The 26126-nt window shown below is 35.8% G+C and overlaps 1 protein-coding gene across 3 annotated transcripts in view; it reads left to right on the top strand.

Annotated features, from left to right (window-relative positions):
• The first annotated feature begins 804 nt into the window (after positions 1–804).
• IFT74 (intraflagellar transport 74) overlaps positions 805–26126 on the top strand; it is a 78410-nt gene continuing 53088 nt past the window's right edge. For 2 of the 3 annotated variants that reach the window (XM_047767542.1, XM_047767541.1), the window contains exons 1-8: positions 805–1106; positions 4259–4397; positions 11983–12118; positions 14398–14446; positions 15876–15974; positions 16136–16196; positions 18986–19045; positions 20268–20329. In XM_047767542.1, the coding sequence (XP_047623498.1) occupies positions 4278–4397; positions 11983–12118; positions 14398–14446; positions 15876–15974; positions 16136–16196; positions 18986–19045; positions 20268–20329 (587 nt within the window). In that variant the 5' untranslated portion in view covers positions 805–1106; positions 4259–4277. Of the gene's footprint in view, positions 1107–4258; positions 4398–11982; positions 12119–14397; positions 14447–15875; positions 15975–16135; positions 16197–18985; positions 19046–20267; positions 20330–26126 lie in introns of those variants that run through there. The other variant, XM_047767543.1, reaches the window with a different exon arrangement.

Raw genomic sequence — 26126 nt, 5'->3', positions numbered from 1 at the left:
TACATACATATATATATATATATATTTTTTTTTTTTTTCTTCTTTTCTAGGACCGCACCCTGGCACATGGAGGTTCCCAGGCCAGGGTCTAATCGGAGCTGTAGCCGCTGGCCTACACCAGAGCCACAGCAACGTGGGATCCAAGCGTGTCTGCAACCTACACCACAGCTCAGGGCAACATCGGATCCTTAACCCACTGAGCGAGGCCAGGGATGGAACCTGAAACCTCGTGCGTGGTTCCTAGTCGGATTTGTTTCCGCTGAGCCACAATGGGAACTCCCACAATATATTTTTAAAAAATAATTCTTCTAAGACCACTTTGCATTTAATTTAGCCTTTCTCACAAACCTAGATCAAAATAAGCCTGAAAGCCTAAAGACATAAAGCTTTCAATGAAATTAGGGACTGTGCGGTACCAGAATCTCATCCATACTTAATGTTGTATCTGTATGATGTGCAGTCCTAACAGGAAGAAAAACTACCACCAATTAGAAGTAGAAAGACTGTACAATGCTGCCTACCACGGAATAACTTCCAAGTAATTCTTACTAAAAACTCTGGCGTTATTACAAGTGAGGCTATACAGCGATATAGTCAAACTCGCTAGGAATGAGTTCAAGTCAGGCTCACAATCAGAAAGCTTCCTCTGATTATAAAGAAAACCAAGATTTTCAAATAAAAAATTTCCTTCCTAGCCAATTCGCAGTTTTCCCTTTATTCTGCAAGGGTGCTGAACTATATGGGAAACGTTAGTCCTAAAATCTCGCGAGAGCATATCACTCGCTTGCTTCGCTGAGTTGGAGGACTGGCCAGTCTGGAAGAGTATCCGTTGCCAGGATACGCGGCGGCCGACGGCAGGCAGCTTGTAGTGAGGCCTCGAGAGCAGAAGAAAGCTGTTCGCGGGTGAGAGGAACATCTCGAGTGAGCGAAGAGGTTCGCGGCCCGACTGGTGGGCTCCGCGGTGGTGGAGGCATCGGAAAGAACTTCGAGTGCCCCAGGGCAGTGCGACCCCCTTACTTCTGCACCCTCAGCGGTGCGATTCCCCGCCTTCCGCGCCCTTCAACGGGGCGACCCCCTTCCTTCCGCGCCTCTCAGCCTCGGCGGAGGTGAGAAATCCCGATTCCAACTCTCCTCCTTGCTTCCTTTACGGGTTATCTTTGAAGATGCTGATACTCTCCAAACAAAATACATCTGGCTCTTAGCTGTTCTCTTCAGACCTATCTCCGGGCCAAGGCAGTCCCATTTCTAGTAAGGCAGAGCGTGAGGAGACCTCTTCAGCAGTCTCCTGAGGAGGGGTCTGCCAAGGGGGTGACCAGAGGGAGGGATTCCGGCGCCTCGAAGAGAAAATTCACTGTGAGCTGAGGAATTTTACTGAGAGTAAATAGATTTCTGTCTGTTGGTCATGGTGGAAGGGACTTTGCAACTTTCCGCTTCATATATGTTAAAATGGCCAGTTGGGAGGATCATGATCATAAAAGTAATTAGGAGCCAGATATTTTGTATGACGTACCTGGAGTCGTCAAAATGACCGTGCAAGATAGAGCTCACTGTCACGCTTTATAAATGAGGAAACACTTCCAGAGGGGAGAATATGGCTGGTAATTGTCCTAGCTACATTAGTATCCCTAATCTTTCTGGAACCTCTCTGGTTGTGTGAGTAATCCCAGAGATTGTGTGAATTTTTGAATGACTAACCTTGGAGTTAGTGGAATATTTGTTACTAGAGACGACGTAGTATCCTTAACCCACTAGGCCACCAGGGAACTCCTCATCAGCCTATTGTTAAAACTCTGAGTATAGATGAGGTGGCACAATGAGAAATCAAAGAGGAAAAAGAAAAATAGACTGTGGATGGTATCTTGAGAAATACTGCTAACAAGGGCATGTAGAATAAAATGAAGGAAAGTGAAAAAGGAGAAACAAAAGAGGAGAGTGTCCTGGAAATGATTTAATGTAGGACTGGACACCAGTAACAAAGGTGGCATTTACATCCCTAGCTGCATTGACAGGGAACATTTAAATGGCATAGTAGGAATCCAGGAGACAGTGGAAATGGAAAAGGTAGAGAATGACGGCTATAAGCTAATTTTTAGAATTTGGCTGCCTAGAAAAAGATATATGGAACAGAACTAAAAGTGGTTTCAGGATCTAGAAATTCGTTTTTAAGGTTAGGAAATAATGGAGTTTGACAGCCAATTGAAAGAAGGGGTAGGTTTAAAGACATGTATGAGCTGGATGATGCCCCAAAGGAGACTGGGGCAAGAGTGGGAGAGAAGAAGTTGGGCAAGGAGAGGAAAGCTAACCTCTCAAAGGTGTTGGAATGAAGAAAATAAATCATAATAGAGACTTATCTTGAATGAGAGAAGGAATGGCTTTTGAGATTGGAGGGCAAGGTGGATATAGGTAAGTTTATGTACTCCAGATGTGGATTTCACATCTTAATTTTTTCAGGAATGAGTCATCTGCTGAGAGTGGTAGGAACAGAGGTTAAGTAGAAAAGTGATTAAGGACCATAATCATCAAGAACAGAGTAGCTAATCAAAGATAAATAAAATAATTTCTGAGATGAGAGTCCAGCAAAATTTGGTGACTATGACTTTGCAGTTCTCTAGTCTGTACAGTTGTGGGATTTCCATTAACAGTGTTTAGCTGTCCAGGTTGAATGTAGAGAACAGTTTGTGATTTTGCCATAAGGCTTGAAGAAGAGTTCGAGGATGGTAATTAGGTGATGGTGTTCAAAAGACAGTTTAGTGTTGAGAAGAAATGAAGTCCTTGATACTGGTCTTGACAAAATTTTTTTTTGCTTTTTTAGGGCCACATCTGAGACATATGGACGTTCCCCAGCTAGGGTTCTAATTGGAGCTGCAGCTGCCAGCCTACACACAGCCACAGCAACACAGGATCCCAGTCACGTCTTCAGCCTACACCACAGGTCACAACAATGCTGGATCTTTAACCCACTGAGCAAGGCCAGGGATCAAACTTGCATCCTCATGGATACTAGTCTGGTTTGTTACCACTGAGCCACAAAGGGAACTCCCATTAATGGTTTTTGATGGAGATTGCAATGGATTTTTCAGTGTTCATCTTACTTGAATTTCCAGCAGAAAATGGCTTGGCTGACCATTCCTGCCTTCTCTTGGCATCCCTGACAAACACTCCTGGTTTCTCTGTTTGTTTTTGAAATCTTCATTTTCAGTCTCATACTAATTTCTCTATTCTGCAATCTGTATGTCTTGGCATTCCTTGGGCCAGAGATATTTTTTTTTTTTTTTTTTTTTTTGCTTTTTATAGCTGTACCCATGGCGTATGGAAGTTCCCAAGCTAGGGGTCGAATCAGAGCTACAGCTGCTGGCCTGTGCCCCAGCCACAGCAACTTGGGGTCTGAGCCACGTCATACCTTTTATATTATAGACCAGTATACGCGTATGTGTAAACTTATATAAATATAACTGAAACGAAAATTAAATGAAATAGTTACTCTATGTGCCATGAACTCTCATATTTTCTATTTTATATCATATTTAAAACATATTTGTTATAGCCTGCTAAATTGTTTTCATAAGCCACTACTAGATTGAGACCAATTGTTTTAAAAATGCTATTTTAAATTATCAGCCAAAACTTTAAATAATGTTATATTATGATGAGTAAAGGAGGGAGCTGATAAACTGGGGGAGAATGAGTGAATAAAGGAAATGGTTTAAGGGAAATGTAGTTAGAATAAAGATGAGAAAAGGGTAGGAAAGGAGATTAAGGCCAGAGAATAAAGTAATTAAGATATTTGAGATGAAGCAATTCTAGATGATGACAAGCTCCATGTTTGGCCATGGCTGTGAACAACTTGAAATGGAGTTTAAAAATGGTTATTGAAATTTAGATCAAGGAACTATAAAGCTACAATGTTACATATTGAATCCAGTATCCATATGGAAGTCATCCAGGATGTTGGTGCTACTGGAGTAGAGACTGAACAATTTAGGAAAGACTTTAGTAAACAGCAGAGTGATTAGGAGGTCCCTAGACAAAAGCAGTCAGGGAAGATCTAACTAAGATCTGGTTCCAAATGGAACATTAAAGTCAAATTTGAACAGAATTAAAGCAGACTTAACTTTCTACGTAGTAGTACCTACACTGGCAGTTTGCAAGAAAACTCATTATGAATTAAATGTTTGAAGGAAGCGTTTGTGGTTACGACTATCTTGCTATCAATATCAAGATATCAAAAGAGAATTGAACTATTCTTGTTTCCAAACAGTGGTTAAAGTGAGCAAACAATGGCCACTAATCACAAACCTTCAGCAGCTCGCCCTGTTTCACGAGGTGGCATTGGACTGACAGGAAGGCCTCCTTCTGGAATACGACCCTCATCAGGAAATATTCGAGTGGCAACTGGAGTAAGTTTAAAACAAGTTATTGAATTAGTGTGCATATATTCTGGTAAAAATTGGAAAGCATGTCTATAAGAAGAGGTTCTTCTTTATTTTTCTTTGTCCTATAAGCATGCTATTATATGTATTTTTTTCCAAAAATATCTAGAAGTATAAACTTGAGAGAGTGTTTGAGAGAGATTGTTAAAAGAAGAAGCATACTCATGCTAATATTCAATTTTATTTTAAAGCTACAGTAATTTAAATGGTAGAGTGTATTGGTGCCAGAATCAAGTAGAATGGTAGAGACAGAATCAGACATGTAAGAATTGAATTAATGATTAAGGTGGTGTTTCAAATTAGTCGGTAAAGCATGGAGTTTTCAATAGTGCATTCAGATACCTGATAAACCTTCTTTTTTTTTTTAAATCTTTTTAGAGACACACCTGTGGCATATGGAGTTTCTCAGGCTAGGGGTGCTTGGGAGCTATAGCCGCCGACCTACCCTGAAGCCATAGCAATGTGGGATCCAAGCTGCATCTGCCACCTAGAGCACAGCTCACAGCAATGCTGGATCCCCAACCCACTGAGCAAGGTCAGGGATCAAACTCGTGTCCTCATGGATACTACTCAGGTTTGTTAACCCCTGAGCCACGATGGAAACTCCAACCATTTGTTTTTTAAAAGACAAATCCCTCCCTCATACAAAATTGTAGATATTTTAGAAACTTCATATTTAAAAAATGAAAGCATAAGTATATTGGAGGAAAATACAGGCAAGTCTTTTGTATAAACTTGGTGTGAACTAGGCCTTTGTAAAAATGACAGAAAACATCAAGTGCTGAAAAGGAAGGTATTTTTATAGTTATGCATTTGAATTTGCAAAAATTGAAAACACCATGTAAAAGTTAAAAGAAAAATAACAAACTCGAAAAAATATTTACAACGTATGTGTCATACATAGAGTTCAGACTCTTAAATGAAAAAGAAAGTTCACTTATTTGTAAGAGCTGTTTCTGTAGTAAGGCTGTAAACCCTATCAGTCAACATTCCTTGAGATTTCTTTGGGGGTGGAGGAAGGAATATCATTATATGGTTCTAAAATTCACCTTATAAAACTATTCTAAATTTACCTAGCACAATACAAAAGCAAAATAAGAAAAAGTACAGCACTCTAATGTAAAAATATAAGTAATAAGTAAAATAATGTTCTGGTTGCCATAGCAACCTACACACTCTAGTAAATGTTAAGAGCTTAATGTATAATAGAATCATAAATAAATGAATCAGTAGGAGAAACACAGCACATTAGGAGAAAAAAATTTGGTAAATTTTATAAACTGGTAATTCTAAGCAGAATAAGTCCTGTAAGGATATTTGTTACATCTTCATTACAGTTATAATAGTGGAAATTTCAGACAGCCTAAATGACCTTGTAACAGGTAAATCTTAATACATTATGATATGTCTATCCCTATAATAGGCTAGCAAGTAATCATTAAAAATTATTTTTGGAGTTCCCACTGTGGCTTAGTGGGTTACAAACCTGACTAGTATCCATAAGTATGTGAGTTCGATGCCTAGCCTCACACAGTGGGTTAAGGATCCAGCATTGACATGAGCTGTTGCTGTGGCTGCGTGTATGCCAGCAGCTGCAGCTCCAATTTGACCCCTAGCCTGGGAACTTCCATATGCTACATGTGAGGCCCTAAAAAGAGAAAAAAAAATTAAATATGTGAGGAAATAATACATCTTTATAATACATTATTAAATGAAAAAAGCAGTATGGTATCAATTTAAGATTAAAGATGTACATTTATATGTACATAGAAAGAAATGAATACACCAAAATATTCATAGTAATTTCTCTGATGCTCACAATAGATGGTTTTGCCTACCTCATAAGGTGTATATGAAGTATTCAAGTTTGGACAGTAGATGAATTGCAAGTAGAGATAATGCTGGGTCCTATGCTTAATTCATAAGTAAAGCAGAAAATTTTGGAGGGAATAATTTTCTTAAAGTTTTCAGATTTTTCTAGAGTTTTAGCTAATATTATCAACATCATCATCAACTTATACTTAAATGATTTTTCTTCATTTATGTGTACTGAGCTAGGATATCTTTTTCTATTAATTTAGTAAGAATTTTTTCTATTAACTAAATATTTATAAAAGGAATCTGAAATTTATTGGCCACCTACTGTTTGCTGGGTGCTTTAACTATATAGTTTTGGCAGTTTTTAAAACTAATGCTTGTTGTAAAATATTCAAAGGAAAATCTGCGTTCCCTTCTTCTACCCCGGGTATTACCATTTTCTGAAATGTGGCATGTAACCTTCTAGACTTTTTTCTGTCCATTTATAAACACCGACACACATGCATATAGGATTGTGTGGTTTTAGTATATTCCAAAATAAGGATAGTGCTATATGTATATGTTCTTATATATCTTGCCCTTTTCTTTCAACAATGCAAATATATTTCTGTGTGCATTTATAAACATTCACTCCATTCTTTTTAATGTGTGAAGTTTTAATTTATGCTTTTTTTCTCTATACTTTCAATTAGTAAACTTTTTAAAAAGTAGCATAGTTTTGGAGTAGCTATCATAATTATGCTTTCATAGAGCCAAGCAAGAAATTATTCATAAGGTTTACCCAAGGAAAGATTTAACATTTTCTCCCAAAGATCACTCAGGATAACCCTGAACTCATTTCATTTGAATTTGTAGTTTACGGTATTCCTGTATACAATGTATTCTCTAGAATATGGTACTGTTGCCCCCATATTCAACATATTCAAGTTAATTACCAAGTACTTCTCAGAATTACTTGAGATCTATGTTAGCTGATAAGAAGAGGCTACCTGATAAGAGAATTGAAAACAATAAGAATGGTTGTATCGGAGTACCCGTCGTGGCGCAGTGGTTAACGAATCCGACTAGGAACCATGAGGTTGCGGTTCAATCCCTGCCTTTGCTCAGTAGGTTAACGATCCGGCGTTGCCCTGAGCTGTGGTGTAGGTCGCAGACGCGGCTCCGATCCTGCGTTGCTGCGGCTCCATCTCCGATTCAACCCCTAGCCTGGGAACCTCCATATGCCGCAGAAGCGGCCCAAGAAATGGCAAAAAAAGGCAAAAAAGACAAAAAAGAAAAAAAAAGAAAAAAAAAGAATGGCTGTATCTAGCCCCTATCTAAAATTTATACTACATATTTAAATCTACCACTTTACTCTTTGGTAGAGAGTAGGGAAAAAGAAAATAAGGAAAGGAAAATAAGCAAAAGAAGGATATCTTGGAACAATTTCAGGTTGTCTTTTTTTTTCTTTTTTATGATTTTTATTTTTCTGTTATAGTTGATTTACAGTGTTCTGTCAACTTCTACTGCACAGAAAAGTGACCCAGTCGTACATATATATATTTTTTCTTTTTCTCACATTATCCTCCATGTTTTATTTTTTATTTTTTTATACATAATGATTTTTTTCCCATTATGGTTGGTTTACAGTGTTCTGTCAATTTTCTACTGTACAGCATGGTGACCCAGTTACACATACATGTATACGTTCTTTTTTCACACATTATCATGATCCATCATAAGTGACTAGACATAGTTCCCAGTGCTACACAGCAGGATCTCATTGCTTACCCATTCCAAAGGCAATAGTTTGCATCTATTAAAACCAAGCTCCCAGTCCATCCCACTCCCTCCCCCTTGGCAACCACAAGTCTATTCTCTAAGTCCATGATTTTCTTTTCTGTGGAAAGTTTCATTTGTGCCATATATTAGATTCCAGATATAAGTGTTACCATATGGTATTTGTCTTTCTCTTTCTGACTTACTTCACTTAGTATGAGAGTCTCTAGTTCCATCCATGTTGCTGCAAATGGCATTTTTTCATTCCTTTTTATGTTTATGGCTGAGTAGTATTCCATTGTGTATATACACCACATCTTCCTAATCCATTCATCTGTCAATGGACATTTAGGTTGTTTCCATGTCTCGGCTATTGTGAATAGTGCTGCAATGAACATGCGGGTGCCTGTGTCTTTTTCAAGGAAAGTTTTATCTGGATATATGCCCAAGAGTGGGATTGCTGGGTCATATGGTAGTTCTATGTATAGTTTTCTAAGGTACCTCCATACTGTTTTCCATAGTGGTTACATTCCCACCAACAGTGCAGGAGGGTTCCCTTTTCTCCACACCCTGTCCAGCATTTGTTCTGGACATTCTGACTGGTGTGAGGTGGTATCTCGTGGTAGTGTTGATTTGCATTTCTCTAATAATCAGTGATGTTAAGCATTTTTTCATGTGCTTGTTGGCCATCTGTATCTCTTCCTTGGAGAAATGTCTCTTCACATCTTTTGCCCATTTTTCAATTGGGTTGTGGCTAAAAGAAGGAACACTCCCAAAGACATTGTGTGGTGCTACCATCACCCTAATTCCAAAACCAGACTAAGATACCACCAAAAAAGAAAACTTTATTCAACTTTGATGAATATAGACGCAAAAATTCTCAACAAAATTTTCGCCAACTGAATCCAACAACATATAAAAAAGATCATATACCACAACCAGGTGGGATTCATCCCAGGTTCACAAGGATGGTTCAACATACACAAATCAATCAACATCATACACCACATTAACAAAAGATATGTCAAAAACTACATGGTCATCTCAATAGATGCAGAGAAAGAGTTTGACAAAGTCCAACATCCATTCATGATTAAAAACTCTTACCAAAGTGGGTATAGAGGGAACATGCCTTAACATAATAAAAGCCATTTATGACAAACCCACAGCAAATATAATATTCAGTGGGGAAAAGCTGAAAACCTTCCCACTAAAATCTGGAACAAGACAAGGATGCCCACTCTCACCACTGTTATTCAACATAGTATTGGAAGACCTAGCCACAGCAATCAGACAAACGAAAGAAATAAAAGGCAACCAGATAGGAAGAGAAAAGGTAAAACTGTCATTGTATGCAGATGACATGATACTATCTATAGAAAACCCTAAGGACTCGACCCCAAAACTACTTGAACTGATCAACAAATTCATCAAAGTAGCAGGATATAAGATTAACATTGAGGAGTTCCCATTGTGGCGCAGTGGTTAACGAATCCGACTAGGGAACCATGAGGTTGCAGGTTCAATCCCTGCCCTTGCTCAGTGGGTTAACAATCTGGTGTTGCCGTGAGCTGTGGTGTAGGTTGCAGACGCGGCTCGGATCCCGCATTGCTGTGGCTCTGGCATAGGCTGGCAGCTACAGCTCCAATTAGAACCCTAGCCTGGGAACCTCCATATGCCGCAGGAGCGGCCCAAGAAATGGCAAAAAGACAAAAAAAAATCAAATAAATAAATAAATAAATAAATTAGGTATCTTAAAAAAAAAGATTAACATTCAGAAATCAGTCACATGTCTGTATACTAACAATGAAATATTAGAAAAGGAATACAAAAATACAATACCTTTTAAAATTGCACCCCCAAAATCAAATACCTTGGACTAAACCTGACCAAGGAGGTGAAAGACTTATATGCTGAGAACTATAAAACATTAATCAAGGAAATTAAAGTGGATGCAAAGAAATGAAAAGATATTCCTTGCTCCTGGGTTGGAAAAATTAATATTGTAAAAATGACCATACCACCTAAAGCAATCTGCAGATTTAATGCAATCCCTATCAAATTACCCATGACATTTTTCACAGAACTAGAAAAAACAATCCAAAAATTTATGTGGAACCACTAAAGACCTAGAATTGCCAAAGCAATCCTGAGGAATAAAAACCAAGCAGGAGGCATAAACTCTCCCAGACTTCAGGCATTATTACAAAGCCACAGTCATCAAGATAGTGTGGTACTGGTACCAAAAGAGACATACAGACCAATGGACCAGAATAGAGAACCCATAAATAAACCCAGACAGCTATGGTCAATTAATCTTTGACAAAGGAGGCAAGAACATAAAATGGGGAAAAGACAGTCTTTTCAGCAAGTATTGGTAAAACTGGACAGCTGCATGCAAATCAATAAAACAGAACACACCCTCACAACGTGCACAAAAATAAACTCAAAATGGCTGAAGACTTATAAGATAAGACACCATCAAACTCTTGGAAGAGGACATAGGCAAAACATTCTCTGACATCAACCTTACAAATGTTTTCTCAGGTCAGTCTCCCAAAGCAACAGAAATAAAAGCAATAATAAACCCATGGGACCTAATCAAACTGACAAGCTTTTGCACAGCAAAGGAAACCAAAAAGAAAACAAAAAGACAATTTAGAGAATGGGAGAAAATAGTTTCAAACGATGCAACTGACAAGGGCTTAATCTCTAAAATTTACAACAATTTATACAACTCAACAGGTTGTCTTTTATATCTTCCCATGCCTATACATAACTATGTGAACTGACAAGTAGGGAGTCTTTTGACCTCTCCTTAGGGTGTTTAATGTTAGATTGGATTTAACAGACCTAGGGTAGAGAATCATGTAGAGTAATAATATGAATACTTGTTGAATGATGTAAGCTTTTTAATACTTACATGGCTAATATATAAAAGGTAAAAATGTAATTGCATTATTTTTTTAAAAATTTATTTTTATGATTTTAAAGGTAATTTTGAAAATGTGAATTATATAAAGTATAACATTAAGTGATTATAATATGATTATATAGGGATAAACATTGTTAGTTACTATTTTTTTAATGTAACACTCGACTTTATTTTACAAAAATGGAATTATAACCATTTTCTATGGTTAAATAAGGACAAATACATGGACATTTTGCTCCGTTTAGTTCTGGGAGTATTATAAGTAATGTCTAAACATAGAATCTTAAATTTTTTTTGTTTGTTTTTGCTTTTTAGGGCCACACTCACAGCATATGGAAGTTCCTAGGCTAGGGGTCAAACTGGAGCTGCAGCTGCTGGCCGACGCCACAGCCACAGCAACCTGGGATCCGAGCCATGTCTGCAGCCTACAGCTCATGGCAACGCCAGATCCTTAACCCACTGAGTGAGGCCAGGGAGTGAACCCACATCCTCATGGATACTAATCGGCTTCATTACCACTGAGCTCTGACGGGAACTCGCAGAATCTTAATATTTAGCAAATGTGTTATTTAATATTCATAGAAGTTTAGATGGTAATTTTATTTAATAGTAGTTCAGACATTTTAAGATGTGAGGAAAATTTTATCAAATTATATAAAATCTTTTAAAAAATATTCTCTTCTCAGTCTTAACAATATTAGAGGCACAGTGTTTTTTTAGTGTATTAAAATTGAAATCTTGGAGTTTGCATTGTGGCTCAGTGGGTTAAGAAACTGACATACTGACCATGAGGATGCAGGTTCAATCCCTGGCTTCACTCAGTGGGTTAAGGATCTGATGTTGCCACATGCTGTGGTATAGGTCGCAGATGCGGCTCAGATATAACATGGCTATGGCTGTGGCTTAGGCTTGTATTCTGCAGCTCTGGTTCAGCCCCTAGCCTGGGGCTTATATATGCCTCAGGTGTGGCCCTAAAAAGGGGGGAAAAAGAGGGAATCAACTTTTCCATTAAAAAAAAAAAATTGAAATCTTGTTATTTAGATACCACCTGGAACAGCAAGACCAGGCTCTCGTGGTGGTCCTGTAGGGATAGGAGGAGTTCTGTCTTCTCAGATCAAAGTTGCTGATCGTCCTGTAACGCAACAAGGTTTGAGTGGAATGAAAACTGGGATGAAAGGTATCTATTTTAAGAAGATGAATATATTTTGTATAAGAATATTACAGTATCATATTACTAAATCAGAATTTTAGAGTGAAAAAGACTGTCTTAATTCTTATTCCTTGTTTCACAAAATTGTTGTAACGGTTAAATAAGAGCATGGATGTAGAAATTTATTGCAAACTAGGGTGTTATATACATATATGAGCTATTTTAATCTTCATTTTTATGAACATAGAATTTCACTATAACTTGAAAAATTTTGAAATAATTTGAAGAAAAGCTCAGGGGTTAAAATTAGATTTCTGGTGACATCTAGAAATATTTTGAATTTTTTAAAATTTTCATGTCAAAATGACACTAGTAAGGTATTTGCTTACATATGAAGAGTGAGTCAAAAGTGTCACTTTTGGTAATAATATTCCATTATAGTGCTAAGTAAGAAAGTGAGGTTAACACATAGATTTATGTATCTCAATTATGCTTCTCTGTATGTATTTAGAAAGACATAATAGTAACACTATATGTTGTTGTTGAGAAAGTTGGTCTATATTATATATAAGTCAAAGTATGGTGAATTGTTTTATAATGAGTTTTTATTTCTGCATTTGCAAATGTCTTATCAGGGATGAAGATACTCTACCGGTGCAAAATTAGGTATAAGATATCTCACTAACTGCTGTAATATAGTATATCATGCCTTTCAGGAGACTTAAATTTTCTTACTTGCATTGTACTACCACCCACTCACTAAATATTTAAAACCAATTAATTATTTAGAAATGCTTTATCAATACTGTGAAGGAAATTGAGTAAAAATTTTGTAGTTGTTTTGTCTTTAAAAATATATTCCTAGAAATGTTTATATGTTTAATATTACTTACTTACAAACATTAAGGGTAGAAATGTAGTAATTTCTCCTTTAAAACTGAACCAACATCATTTAAGATAGTCATTTTCTACCAACATGTGAAAAAGTTCCGATTGTTAACCAACACGCACCATAATCTCCTATGCCTTTTGCTCTTACCTGCTCCAGTGCCTTGTTTTCTTTTCTAAGACACTCTCCTTCTCATCGTAGAATAGTCAGTACTCTGTAGCTTATTCTGTCATGCTTTGAGGGCACTTCACCTCTCTCAAGGTTTGTGACATTTAACCTAGGAATTCTTTTTTAGCCCTACTGAAATTTAAGTTCATGTTTCTAAAAGTCTCTGAAACAAATTATGAAAAATCATAATCTCTTGCCTACTTTGAGAAATTTATAATTTATCTAAATCTGCAGTGTCCATTATGATAGCCAATAACTACATGTAGCTATTTAAATTTAAATTAATTAAAGTTAGGTAAGGAGGAGTTCCTGTTGTGGCTCAGAGAAAATGAATCTGACTAGCATCCATGAGGACACAGGTTCAATCCCTAGCCTCACTCATAGGGTTAAGAATCCAGCATTGCCGTGGCTGTGGTGTAGGTCACAGATGAGGCTCGGATCTGGTATTGCTATGGCTATGGTGTAGGCCAGCAGCTACAGCTCCAATTCAACTCCTTGCCTGGGAACCTCCATATGCTGTGGATACGGGCCTAAAAAGACCAAAAAATAAATAAATAAAACTAACTAACTAAATAAAATTGGGTAAGGAGTTCCTGCTGTGGCTCAGCAGTAATGAGCCCAGATAGTATCAGTGGGGACACAGGTTCAATCCCTGACCTCGCTCAGTGGGTTAAGGATCTTGCACTGCTGTGAGCTATGGTGTAGGTTGCAGATGCTGCTCAGATCCTGATTTGTTGTAGCTGTGGTGCAGGCTGGCAGCTGGAGCTTCGATTCAACCTCTAGCCTGGGAACTTCCATATGCCGTGGGTGGGGCCCTAAAAAAAATTAGGTAAAATAAAAATTTACTTCCCAGTAACATCAACCACCCTTCAGGTTTTCAATATTCCTGTGTAGCTAGTCATTGAACAGTGCTGATGTAAAATATTTCCATTGTTGCAAAAAGTTCTTCTTGACTAGCCTTGTTCTAGACTTCCTTAGTCCTGGTTTCCATTCAGTCGATCCAACCTGTCGAGTCCCCTGGATTAATAGCCCTATCTCTAGTCCCATCCTTGTGGTCTTGATTCAAGTTTCCATCTGTCATGATGCTAAGATACTGGTTTTGTTTTCCATTTCATTGCTTCTTAATTTTCAGGTTTACTGGGGTGTTTGTGAAGGCTATCGGAGAATTACAGCATATAATTCTGGTTGAGCTTTGGTATTTTGGTGGCATTTTCAAAGTGAACACTAATACTTAAAAATTTTTTTTTAGGTCCCCAGAGGCAAATTTTAGACAAATCTTATTATCTTGGGCTTCTTCGGTATGTTAAATACTCTTTTTTTCTATGCATGATCATGAAGTTTTATCTACGGCTTATTAAGATAACTAGGTGTCTATTGATTTCTAAGAATTATTTTGTATTCTAACATGATTGCTGGTTAATTTGGCTGTAAATAGATACCATCACAAAATATGATAAATCAATTGGGCTGAGATTTAAAATTTTGTGTATTTGAATGTATATGAACTATGTATTTAGATTCACTGTTTTTATGTAATAATAAGAATAATCTTTTATGCTTCTTTCACTAAGCTGAAATATATTAATCATACATCTAATAAGAATGGGAAAATCTATATACTTTATAATAAATAGTACAGTTTTACATAAATATACATTGTCAGTTGCTATAAATATGGTATAGTTTTCATTTATAAGCTTTGTTATACATCTCTAAGTATGCAGCTCTAAATTAAGATTTTTTTTCTTTTTTTCTACCTACCTTTTTCTTTTCTCATATACCCTACTGTCTTATTTCCATTTTTCCAGTTTATTTTCTTGTTCACCCATTCTCTATATCTGCTTTCTTTCTTACTTTCATTCCATTTAATTCATCCTTCTATTGTGTCCTGCAAACTGTTTTCTTCTAAGTTCTTTTGTTGCTCAATTACTTGAATCCTTTTGATTCTCAAACTCCTAGAAGGCAATAAAAGAAGGTAGGCTTTCCCCATCTGTCCTCAAAGCTAACAGCAGTAACAAACATAGTGAGACCATCAGTTGAATAACGTCTTTTAATATCCAGCCACTTTTTAATTAAAAGAAGGAAGGAAGATAGGGCTATTTCTCATTATTTCGTTGCCTCTCTTCTCCAGGATTTGTGCTTCTGTATTAAAAAATAGTTTTACCTACTTGTGTAATTGACTCTAGAACTGGTTCTCAACTGGCAGCGATTTTGGCCCCCAAAGAACATTTGGCAATTTTTAGACACATTTTTGGTTGTCATAACTGGGACTGGGGGCTATGTTGCTGGCATCCAGACCAGGGATCCTGTTAAACATCATGTGGTGCACAGTATACCCTACCACTTCCCACCAAAGTATCACTCAAAGACCTAACTAAATGTGCTACACTTGAGAAACCTTGTTCTAGAGGATAGCAAGAGCTGTGAGGGTGACAATTAGGCATCTACTTCTGTCTGTAGATTATACCAGATTGACCAGGTTTCCATTCTGGTACTATTTCATCTTTTTTTAGTGAGTAGAGAATCTGTATCAGTTTATCATTTGGGATATATCTTGTACCTCCTCCTTAATCAAATAAGCAACTTAAATTGTTTTTATTTTTTTAGTGAAATTTTACAAAACCATTTTTATTATTGTTGTACATTTATGAAAAGTTTGTTTTGTTTGACTAGAAAGACTTTTCTGGATTGGAAGTCTTGCTGACTTTTTAATTTCTTTTCGCTTAGAAGTAAAATAAGTGAACTTACAACAGAAATTAATAAACTTCAAAAAGAAATAGAAATGTACAATCAAGAGAATTCAGTATATTTGTCATATGAAAAGAGGTAAGTAATTTTGCAGTTAAAATATGCAAGGTATTTTCTTATTAGTAGTAACATTTAATGTAATATGTTTCAGGAGTTTAATACTAAATTTTTAGTTATACGTAATATTAACATTCATCTGCCTTCATGTGTTTATGCATGTATATATTTTATGTTTGCAGAGCTGAGACTTTAGCTGTTGAAATCAAAGAGTTTCAAGGACAACTAGCAGACTACAACATGGTATTTAGTCTTTTCTGAGTGAATTTCTTTCGAATATTTTCATTGCTTTTTACTTTAAAAATGTGATTTTAAGTAGCAAATAATACATGAGTACATACTTATTGAGAAAGGTTGAAACCATATGAAGTGCCCCTTTGCTTTCTCCCTCACTTCCTCCCCAGAAATAATTTGTCTTAGTAGATTGATATGTATTCTTCCATTTTTTTTAAAAAATACATTATATTAAAAATACAGAGACACACAGACTTTTTTTTTCCCATAACAGTGTTAAAGTAATAATTTTTAAAGTGGATAAAATTTATCAGGTACTAGCAATGTGATCGTTTTCCAAATATTTTTCTCCCTATGCAATGTTGTCCTCATGAAATTTTAGAAATGTAATTACTTACCTTCATCCATATGTTTCATTCATAATACAGTGTTTGTGGGAGTTCCCCTGTGGTGCAGCAGGTTAAGTAATGTGGTGTTGTCACTGTAGTGGCCCAGGTTGCTGCTGTGACGTGGTTCATTCCCTGGCTCAGAAACTTCTATATGCCACAAGCACAGCTAAAAAAATAACAAACCAAAATACAGTGTTTGTCTTCTGTCAGAGTAGAGTATCTAACATAAATATTGTTCCACCAAGAATGATCCTAATATGGACTTCCAGAAGAAATAATCCCTTTGGCAGTGTTGATTACTGCCTCAATCATTGAAGTAATCTTTGGCCCATGAAAATTTCTAGTGTCAGAATTTTCTTCCTTCTAATTCTGTAGGTACTGTAAGCAGCAGTGGTCTCTGGACTTACTGCAAAATTTTATCTCCCTTCTCCAATTAAAAAATAGTGCTATGCAGTAGTTTCCTGGTGGTTCAATAGCTTAAGTATCTAGCATTTGTCACTGCTATGGCTTGGGTCATTGCTCTGGTGCAGGTTTGATCCCTGGTCCTCAGAACTTCCACATGCCATGGCAACAGCCAAAAGAAAATAGTGTTACACAAAATAAGAAACATGCTACCATAATGGTTAGGTAAATTATGATATATCTACTTGATATTGTTATATTGTACTCATGAACTCTGATTATAGTATATGTAATTCTCATACTGGTTGGACTACATAATCTGTAATACTCTGTGCAGTTTTTTTGTAAATGGTATTCTGTTCCAAATAAAAAATAGATTTTTTTATAAAATATGAAATGGTATTAGATGAAAGAGATTAAAAAATTTTTTTTTAATTTTTTTCCCACTGTACATCATGGGGATCAAGTTATTCTTACATCTATACATTTTTCCCCCACCCTTTGTTCTGTTGCAATATGAGTATCTAGACATAGTTCTCAATGCTACTCAGCAGGATCTCCTTGTAAATCTATTCTAAGTTGTATCTGATAACCCCAAGCTCCCAATCGCTCCCACTCCCTCTCTCTCCCACCAGGCAGCCACAAGTCTATTCTCCAAGTCCATGATTTTCTTTTCTGAGGAGATGTTCATTTGTGCTGGATATTAGATTCCAGTTATAAGTGATATCATATGGTATTTGTCTTTGTCTTTCTGGCTCATTTCACTCAGTATGAGATTCTCTAGTTCCATCCATGTTGCTGCAAATGGCATTATGTCATTCTTTTTTATGGCTGAGTAGTATTCCATTGTGTATATATACCACATCTTCCGAATCCAATCATCTGTCGATGGACATTTGGGTTGTTTCCATGTCCTGGCTATTGTGAATAGTGCTGCAATGAACATGCAGGTGCATATGTTGAAAGATATTTTTTTAGTTATATTAGAATGCATTAGCTAAGTTAGTTAATATAAAAATATTCATTAACATGTAAATTATGCTGTTTATAGTTTTAAAGAGCTAACATCTGATATGAGAGCACTTAGATTTCTAACATACAGTAAGTTCTTAATAAATATTAGATCTTATATATCACAAGAAAAATGTGATAAAACTTAGTGTTTTAGAATCAATTACACTCAAGTAGTTTGCTTTTAGTAGCCTATTAAAATTCTGACTCCACAACTTGCTGGTTTCACTTAATTAAGTGAAATAATACATATAACAGGGTCAGAACACTGTTTGGCATAAAGTAAATAGGTAAAACATGTTTGCTGTTGCTGTCCTTGCCTGACTTTTTGAAGTAGGCTTACTAGTGTTCTCTTTGTGCCTTGCCCTGTTGATTTGTTTTTATTTAATTTTTTTGTTAATTTTTGGAGGACCAAGAAAATCATTTTACATTTTCACTGATGCAAATTTGTAAATCTGTTAACACTCCTCTCCCCAGGGAGGCGGGGTTGGGGGGGAGAACAAGAGATCTTCCCCTCAAATTTTGTCTTCTTGATGACTTTCTTTATAAACTCAGACATCTTTTCAGAACAGGCAAGGCTCTTTGAGGTTCAGTCGCAGGAAGAGTAGTTATTTCATTACTGCTTACTTTTCCACCTGAAAATATAGTATATTGATTGCCCTAATGCACATAGTATATGCTTATTTGGGTGGCTCAGTCTTAGAGAACTATGTCTAGTCACTTATGATGGAGCATGGTAATGGGAGAAAAAAGAATGTATACATGTACGTGTAACTGGGTCACCATGTACAGTGGAAAAAAATTTGTATTGGGGAAATAATAAAATAAATAAATAAATAGTCATCCCAATGGCAAAGAAAAAAAAAGAGAAAAAGTAAAATAGTTTGGAGTGTTAATACGTAAATGACTACTCATTATTTATAAAATTGACTGTATTATGGATTATAGAAAAAATATAGAAGACTATTAAAAATTCTTTTGTACTTTTGTTTTTAGTTGGTAGATAAACTTAATACCAACACTGAAATGGAAGAAGTAATGAATGATTACAACATGGTAAGAAAACTTGTAGTGTAAGCAATAGAGCTACATAGCCTCTCAGACAAAGAATTTATATCTAGAAATAATTTGATCAAACCTAGTGGACTGTAGAGGTAGGTATTACCCTGATCCTAAATATTACCGTTAGAGTTGAGTTACTTTAGTTGCTCTTTTAGAATTTCTTCTTGTTAGTTGGCTCTCCCAAGTTGATGCTTTAGTGTCTTTTTACAATGCTGTGTTTCAACTGGTCTCTAAGTTTTAGTTAGGGAGTCTCATCTAAATACCCTTGTATATAAATTAGTTTGCAGTACTTCTGGTTTAATATTTACACAAATGGAACTGAGTACTCAATGGAGAGTTTTATTAGAAAGGGAGAAAATGAATAGTTATCATATGATGCCAGACATAATACTGCTTTTGATGGGTGAATGAGAATTTTTGTTCAATGTTCTTAGAGTATTTGGTAGAAAACAGAAAAATGATAGCAGCTAGCTCATTTTGATTATAAACATTTGTAAGAAAATAACATGCACCTTGTAACTTAAGTAGCTTATGATTTATTTATACAAAGACTACTTCATGAAAGCATAGGATTTATAAAATAACTTTTATAAATTGAAGTTCTATAAGGTTGTGATGATGGTTGTACAACTATAAATATAATAAAATTCACTGAATTATTTTAAAAAATAAGTTTAGGTTCTAAAAGCATAATAATTTAGTGAAATTATTCTTAGCATTAGAACACAGGAGAATTCCCAATTTAAAAACTGTGTTTTTAATGCCAAATGTAAAAAGTAGAAACTTTGTGTGAGATAGACACAAATTCTAGGCTGAGTACTCTTTGAGTCAACTAAGAGTACTCAGGTAAAATCCTGAATGATATAAGAATAAAAGTTACATTGGGTCTAAATTTAATATATAACTAATAAATCATTGAATGCCCAATAAATTATTGAAATTCAATTTATATAAATTAAGTTTACATTGTTTGACAGATAACTAAACAATGAATATTTTTTGTGTGAGATTACAATGCCTGTGAAAAAGACCATTTCTTTTTATTTGGTGTTGTGGTTTGTTAAAGGAAACAAATAGTATATATTTTTTAAAACTTTGAAATGTAGCATTAGGATTATTATAATAATCTTTAGTTTATAATGAGAATAACCTTTAAAGAAATAGTTTGGCTTAATGGTAATTTTTATTACTAACTTTTGTGTTACTCTCAATTCAGCTTAAAGCTCAAAATGATCGAGAAACACAAAGTATGGATGTTATATTTACTGAAAGACAAGCGTGAGTACTATCCATTTAGAAATCAAACAGATTTATAACTGACTTGTAGTTTAACTTCTGAGTCATTTATTTCTTTACAAAGTTTATTAATTGTTTTTCTGTTGCATTTTTTATTTAAAAAAGTTGACTGCAATACAAATTGTATCATGTATATATTTATTATCTTCATTCAAAAAAATAAAATTTCTATGTCTAGGAGTTTAAAATCTAAGAATATCTTCATCTGTCCCATTTGTAATTTTAACCTGAGCTTTTTAACTAATTTGTGAGATTTAAGCCCTACTCTAATGAAAGGCACATTATTATTCAGTGAGCTATTTATATCATTTCATTCTTTCATTATTCAATTATTAATTGATAACTAATTTTTAGTAATCTATATCATCAACATAGATTATATATATATCTTCTAGTTAAAGACCAACTGCCAAGTAACTTTGATTTGGGTAATAAGTAAATGTGATAGTAACAATAATGCCTACAGAGATAATAAGTGGATGTAATATAGTTGTCCTAGTAAGTTTAGGCCACTATAATAAAATACCATAGACTGGATAACTTATAAACAACAGGAATTGATTGCTCACAGTTCTGGAGGCTGGGAAGTCCAAGATCAAGGCAATAGACTAGTCCTGTTCTGGTGAAGGCCCTCTTACTGGTTCATAGCATTATCTTCTCACTGTATCGTCACTTGGTGGAAGGGGCTAAGGAGCTCTGTAGGATCTCTTTTATAAGAGCATTAATCCCATGAGGGCTTACCTTCATAACCTAATCACCTCCCAGAGGCCCGACTTGCTGATACCTTTCATTACCTTTGATGGTTAGGACTTCAACATTTGGAGGGATACAAATATTCAGACAATAGCAGTAGTTAACATAATTATCCTTTATTGACTTTTTTAAACCTTAATTATTGTCTAAGGCAGTACAGACATGGAAGATGAGCTATTTTGTATATACACATACTATGCACATTTTGTTCCGTAAACTTATCAGTATTAATCTCCTTGGGAACAAGGATAATTAACTAAATTTACCAAAATTCTGTAACACCAGATATAACTGTCATGTTACCTCTGCATGTAGAGTAAATATTTGATGAATAATAGAATGTTAAAATATAAGGATAGGTTATTTGAAAGATAAATATAATTTTCTATTGTTTAAAAACAAAAGAATCTCTTTTTTCCATTTATCATTCTATGCTGCTATAAAGTGCTGTCTTAAAAATTAAGGGTATGCTGGAAGTATCTTCCTTTATACAAAGAAAATTCCATATTCATAGTAACCAAGCACTTACCTGAAAAATTCCTTTCGTTGTTGTTTTTGCTCTGGTTTTAAACTACTTAGCAAATATTTATCATTTACTACATATAAAATATTCTCCTAGGTACCTAAATGCTGCCAGAAGGGGGAGCCCTTCAATAGCCCAAGAGTGGGCTCTTGTCTAGCACTTGCAAATGAATTGTCTGAGGAGGCACGTGTATTTACAAAGTGAAAAACTTTAGTGGAAAGGGGTGCTCCAGTTGCAAGCAGGAGGGTAAGGGAACCCAGGAGAACTGCTCTGCCATGTGGCTTATAGTCTCAGGTTTTATGGCAATGAGGTTACCAAATTGTCTCTGGCTAGTCATCTTGCTCATGCCCATATTTGGTCTGACTCAGGGTTCCTTCTGGCAGAGCACATTTATTAGGATGGATTCCAGCATGAGGGTTTCTGGAAGGCCAGCAAGGCATATTTTGAGCTGACTTCTTCTTTTGGGGCCCTCCCAGATTCTCCCCAGTTAAGTGTCCTACCTCAGCACTATGTTTCCTATTGGGACCTCCCATGTGAAACAACTCATGCAAGAGGTTATTGTGCCTGACCAAGTCAGGTGGTTTCAGTCAGTGGTTCCCTAACATAAAGAATAAGAAATAATAGTAGTTCCTGTTGTGGCTCAGCAGGTTATGAACCCGATTAGTATCCATGAGGATGTGGGTTGATCCCTGGCCTCGCTCAGTGGGTTAAGGATCCAGGTCACAGATGCAGCTCAGATCTGGTATTGCTGTGGCTATGGCATAGGCCAGCAACTACAGGTCTAATTCGACCTCTAGCCTGGGAACTTCCATATGCCACATATGAGGCCCTAAAAAACAAACAAAAAAAAGATATAATAAGCTTTATTATTATCGAAGGCTTTATATAGTTTATCACATTTAGGTCCTCATTTATTTCATCATTTATCTACACAGGTATATGATATCCAAGACAGATTTATAAATATTATATGTACATGTTTTATAGATATTTTATCAAAAAAACTAACTCCCAGAGTATAAATTTACGAATGTTATAGGTTTTTATGTTTGGTTCATTTGGTTAAGGAAAAGGTTATTAAAATATGGTACTTTGTCCTAAAAATGTCAGCAGTTTCAAAGCTTAATATCTGTAGCTTGTGAGGCTGAGTGAAATAGGTTGTGATCATTTTAAGAGGAAATTTAGGAGTTCCCTGGTAGCCTGGTGGTTAAGGACTCAACATTGTCACTACTATGCCTGGGGTTACTGCTGTGGCTTGGGTTTGATCCATGACCCAGGAAATTCTGCATGCTGTGGGTAGGGCCAAAAAAAGAGGAAATTTAAATTTAAAACAAAAGTTATTTTATTTTATTTTATTTTTTTTACTTTTTAGGGCCGCACCTACAGCATATGGAAATTCCTAGGCTAGTGGTTGAATCAGAGCTGCAGCTGTTGGATTCTGCCACAGTCACAGCAGTACCATATCTGAGCCACATCTACGACCTATACCACAGCTCACGGCAATGCTGGATCCTTAACTCACTGAGCGAGGCCAGGGATTGAAGCTGCATCCTCATGGATATTAGTAAGGTTTGTTATTGCTAAGCCATACAGGAATTCCCAAAAGTTATTTTATAAAGTTTACTTTTATATATATCAGGGGATAGATCTATTTCACCTGTTAATCAGATGGCCAACATCTCAATAACACAAAGATTTACCTTGATTATACAGTCAAAGGGAGCAGTAAATGCCATACCTTGAGAAAGCAGGTATAAAAAATTCTGTCTTCATTCTATTCTCTCTGTCTCTCTCCCTCTTTTTTTTTTTTTTTTTTTGCCATTCTTGCGGCATGTGGAATTTCCCAGGCCAGTGATTGAACCTGTGCCACCATTGCAGCAACACCAGATCCTTAACCTCTTGCACCACAAGGCGACTTCCTCATTGTCTTCTCTTTTACTACCACCATTTACTGTGGCATGAGACCATCTGATTTATTATGGAACGTCTATTTATAATAAATTGGTTATAGTGTATAGCCTCAATATGTTACTGTGACAGTACTTGAGACACCTGGCTTTAATTCGATTTCATGTGCCTGCTGAACTCATGGTTCTCTTCCAGTTCTAGTGGCTATACTTCTCTACTTTCGTATTAGCCAAAATCATGTATCCTTTAAAAATATTCATAACTATAATTTTATGTAATTATAATTTTAAACCCATTTATTTTTCTTTGTTTAGTCAGATATTTATTGAATACCCAATATTTAATGTTGAGAGGATTTTGAATATAAGATTAGATGTAGTCTTTGCTCATTCATAATTATATTTCATTTTACTACATTTCTCAATTATTATTTGCCTCTTAAATTTGGAAGCGATGTTTTGGTAAAATGATAGGTTATTTTGAAAAAGGTGTATCATGTTTTCATAATTATCTCACTCTTATAATTGAGATTTAAAACTAATGTGGAGTTCCTGTTGTGGCTCAGCAGGTTAAGAACCCAACATAATGTCTGTGAGGATGTGGGTTCAGTCCCTGGTCCCAGTCAATGGGTTAAGGATCCAGTGTTGGCGCAAGCTGCAGCAGAGGTTGCAGATATGGCTAGGATCTGGCATTGCTGTGGCTGTGGTGTAGGCTGGCAGTTGCAGCTCTGATTCAGCCCCTAGCCTGGGAGCTTCCATATGCCTCAGGTGTGGTTGTAAAAAAGAAAAAAAATTAAAAATCCTATAATGTATAATGTATATTATCTATTAGGAAATACTGCACATAAGTATTTATATTCTTTATTGAAAACATGTTCCATTAAATATAAACAAATATGAGTCATTAAATATGAGTCAGTTGTTTTATTTCACAAGGGAACAGTTTTTATTTACTTAGTAGACATTTGAACTGAATTTACTTTTGATATAACCTTGGAAATAACTATTGTTAGAATATAATATACATCTAAATTATTTTTAGTCTCTTTTTCTAGGAAACTACCACGTACATACACATTTTAAAACCTTTATGTTATAGAGAAATTTGAACATATCCGAAAAGAAAAGAGTGTATATACTCCTGTGCACCCATCTCCCAGGTCCATCGCTTTTTTCCGACACTGTTCTGTCCAGACTGCTAGCCACATTTCCCTTACCTGTGTCATGTTGAAGAAAATCTAAAACATCATATTTTTTAATCTATAAATATATTCAGTGTTTTAGAGATAATCTTTTTTCTAAAAGATATAAATATACTCACTTTCCCCACATATGGAAGGTAAAAATAATAGGTTTATTACAGTTTTTATTGCCAGTATTTGCATTAAGTTGTTAAAATTATGGTTGTAGCCAATCGATTATAAGGAATTGGCAAATAATTCACTTTAGATTCTTCCTATATAGTCTCAAGGCCATTGTGTTCTTTGGATCATTATTGTGATATGTTATTAGGTAGCTATTGGAGACATACCTCGAAGAAAAGATTTTTTAAAGGAAGTTCAGCAGATTCTTAATACTTTGCTCTTGAAGAACAGAGAACTACTTATCTTATTAGTAAAGTCTTGGGTAAGTCCTGTAATAAAGAATCCTGTTTCGGAGTTCCCGTCGTGGCGCAGTGGTTAACAAATCCGACTAGGAACCATGAGGTTCGGTCCCTGCCCTTGCTCAGTGGGTTAACGATCCGGCGTTGCCGTGAGCTGTGGTGTGGGTTGCAGACGTGGCTCGGATCCCGCGTTGCTGTGGCTCTGGCTCTGGCGTAGGCCAGGGGCTACAGCTCCGATTCGACCCCTAACCTGGGAACCTCCATATTCCGCGGGAGCGGCCCAAAGAAATAGCAAAAAGAAAAAAAAAAAAAGCCTGTTTCACTTTGTTTAAACCTGGTGTTTCCTGTAGTAATTTTAGTTTGACCATGAACCTTTTTCCTCCATCTTGTAAATACTTCTGAATGTCTCTCTGGAAATTAATGTTACAGAAAACAATTTGGGAAACACTGCTCTGTGTACAGAATCCGAAAGAACTGACCATAGAGCAATTCGAATAAAAATCTCCCAAAAAGAGACGGAAATAGGTATTTTTAAAAACAAGATTCATAGCTAATTTGAAAGCCACCATATTATTCAGTTGGAAGCCACCAACTTTGGAAGCCACCATATTATTTAGTTGTGGCAATCATGCATTGTGATGAGAGTCTTTATTTAAAATAGTAATTTATTAGCGATTATGCCTAGACATTATGCCTGTGCTTTAACTTACTACTAAGTTTTTAGAAATTTGTTGTGCCTATTCAGGGAGCATTTGAAAAAATTTAAAGCATTTCCCAATCCTGTGAATTCATTGTGACTATAAAATCAATCTTAGTGTGTTGTCGATTCAAATTATCCGTTATTCACTTTGACTCATGATAAAAATCCAAAATCTTTATTTCTTTACTGATTCAAATGAGTAAAACTTGAATTTAATATGTATTACATCAAATATCTAATTTGAGGATCCACCTGTTTTAATTAATGAGTAATTTACTTTATGCCTTTTTATC

Source organism: Phacochoerus africanus, chromosome 2 (assembly GCF_016906955.1).
Source record: "Phacochoerus africanus isolate WHEZ1 chromosome 2, ROS_Pafr_v1, whole genome shotgun sequence".
In the NCBI taxonomy this organism is placed as follows: domain Eukaryota; kingdom Metazoa; phylum Chordata; class Mammalia; order Artiodactyla; family Suidae; genus Phacochoerus; species Phacochoerus africanus.
The sequence above is the reverse complement of the archived record's forward strand: the minus strand, read 5'-3'. Positions and strand labels throughout refer to the sequence as shown.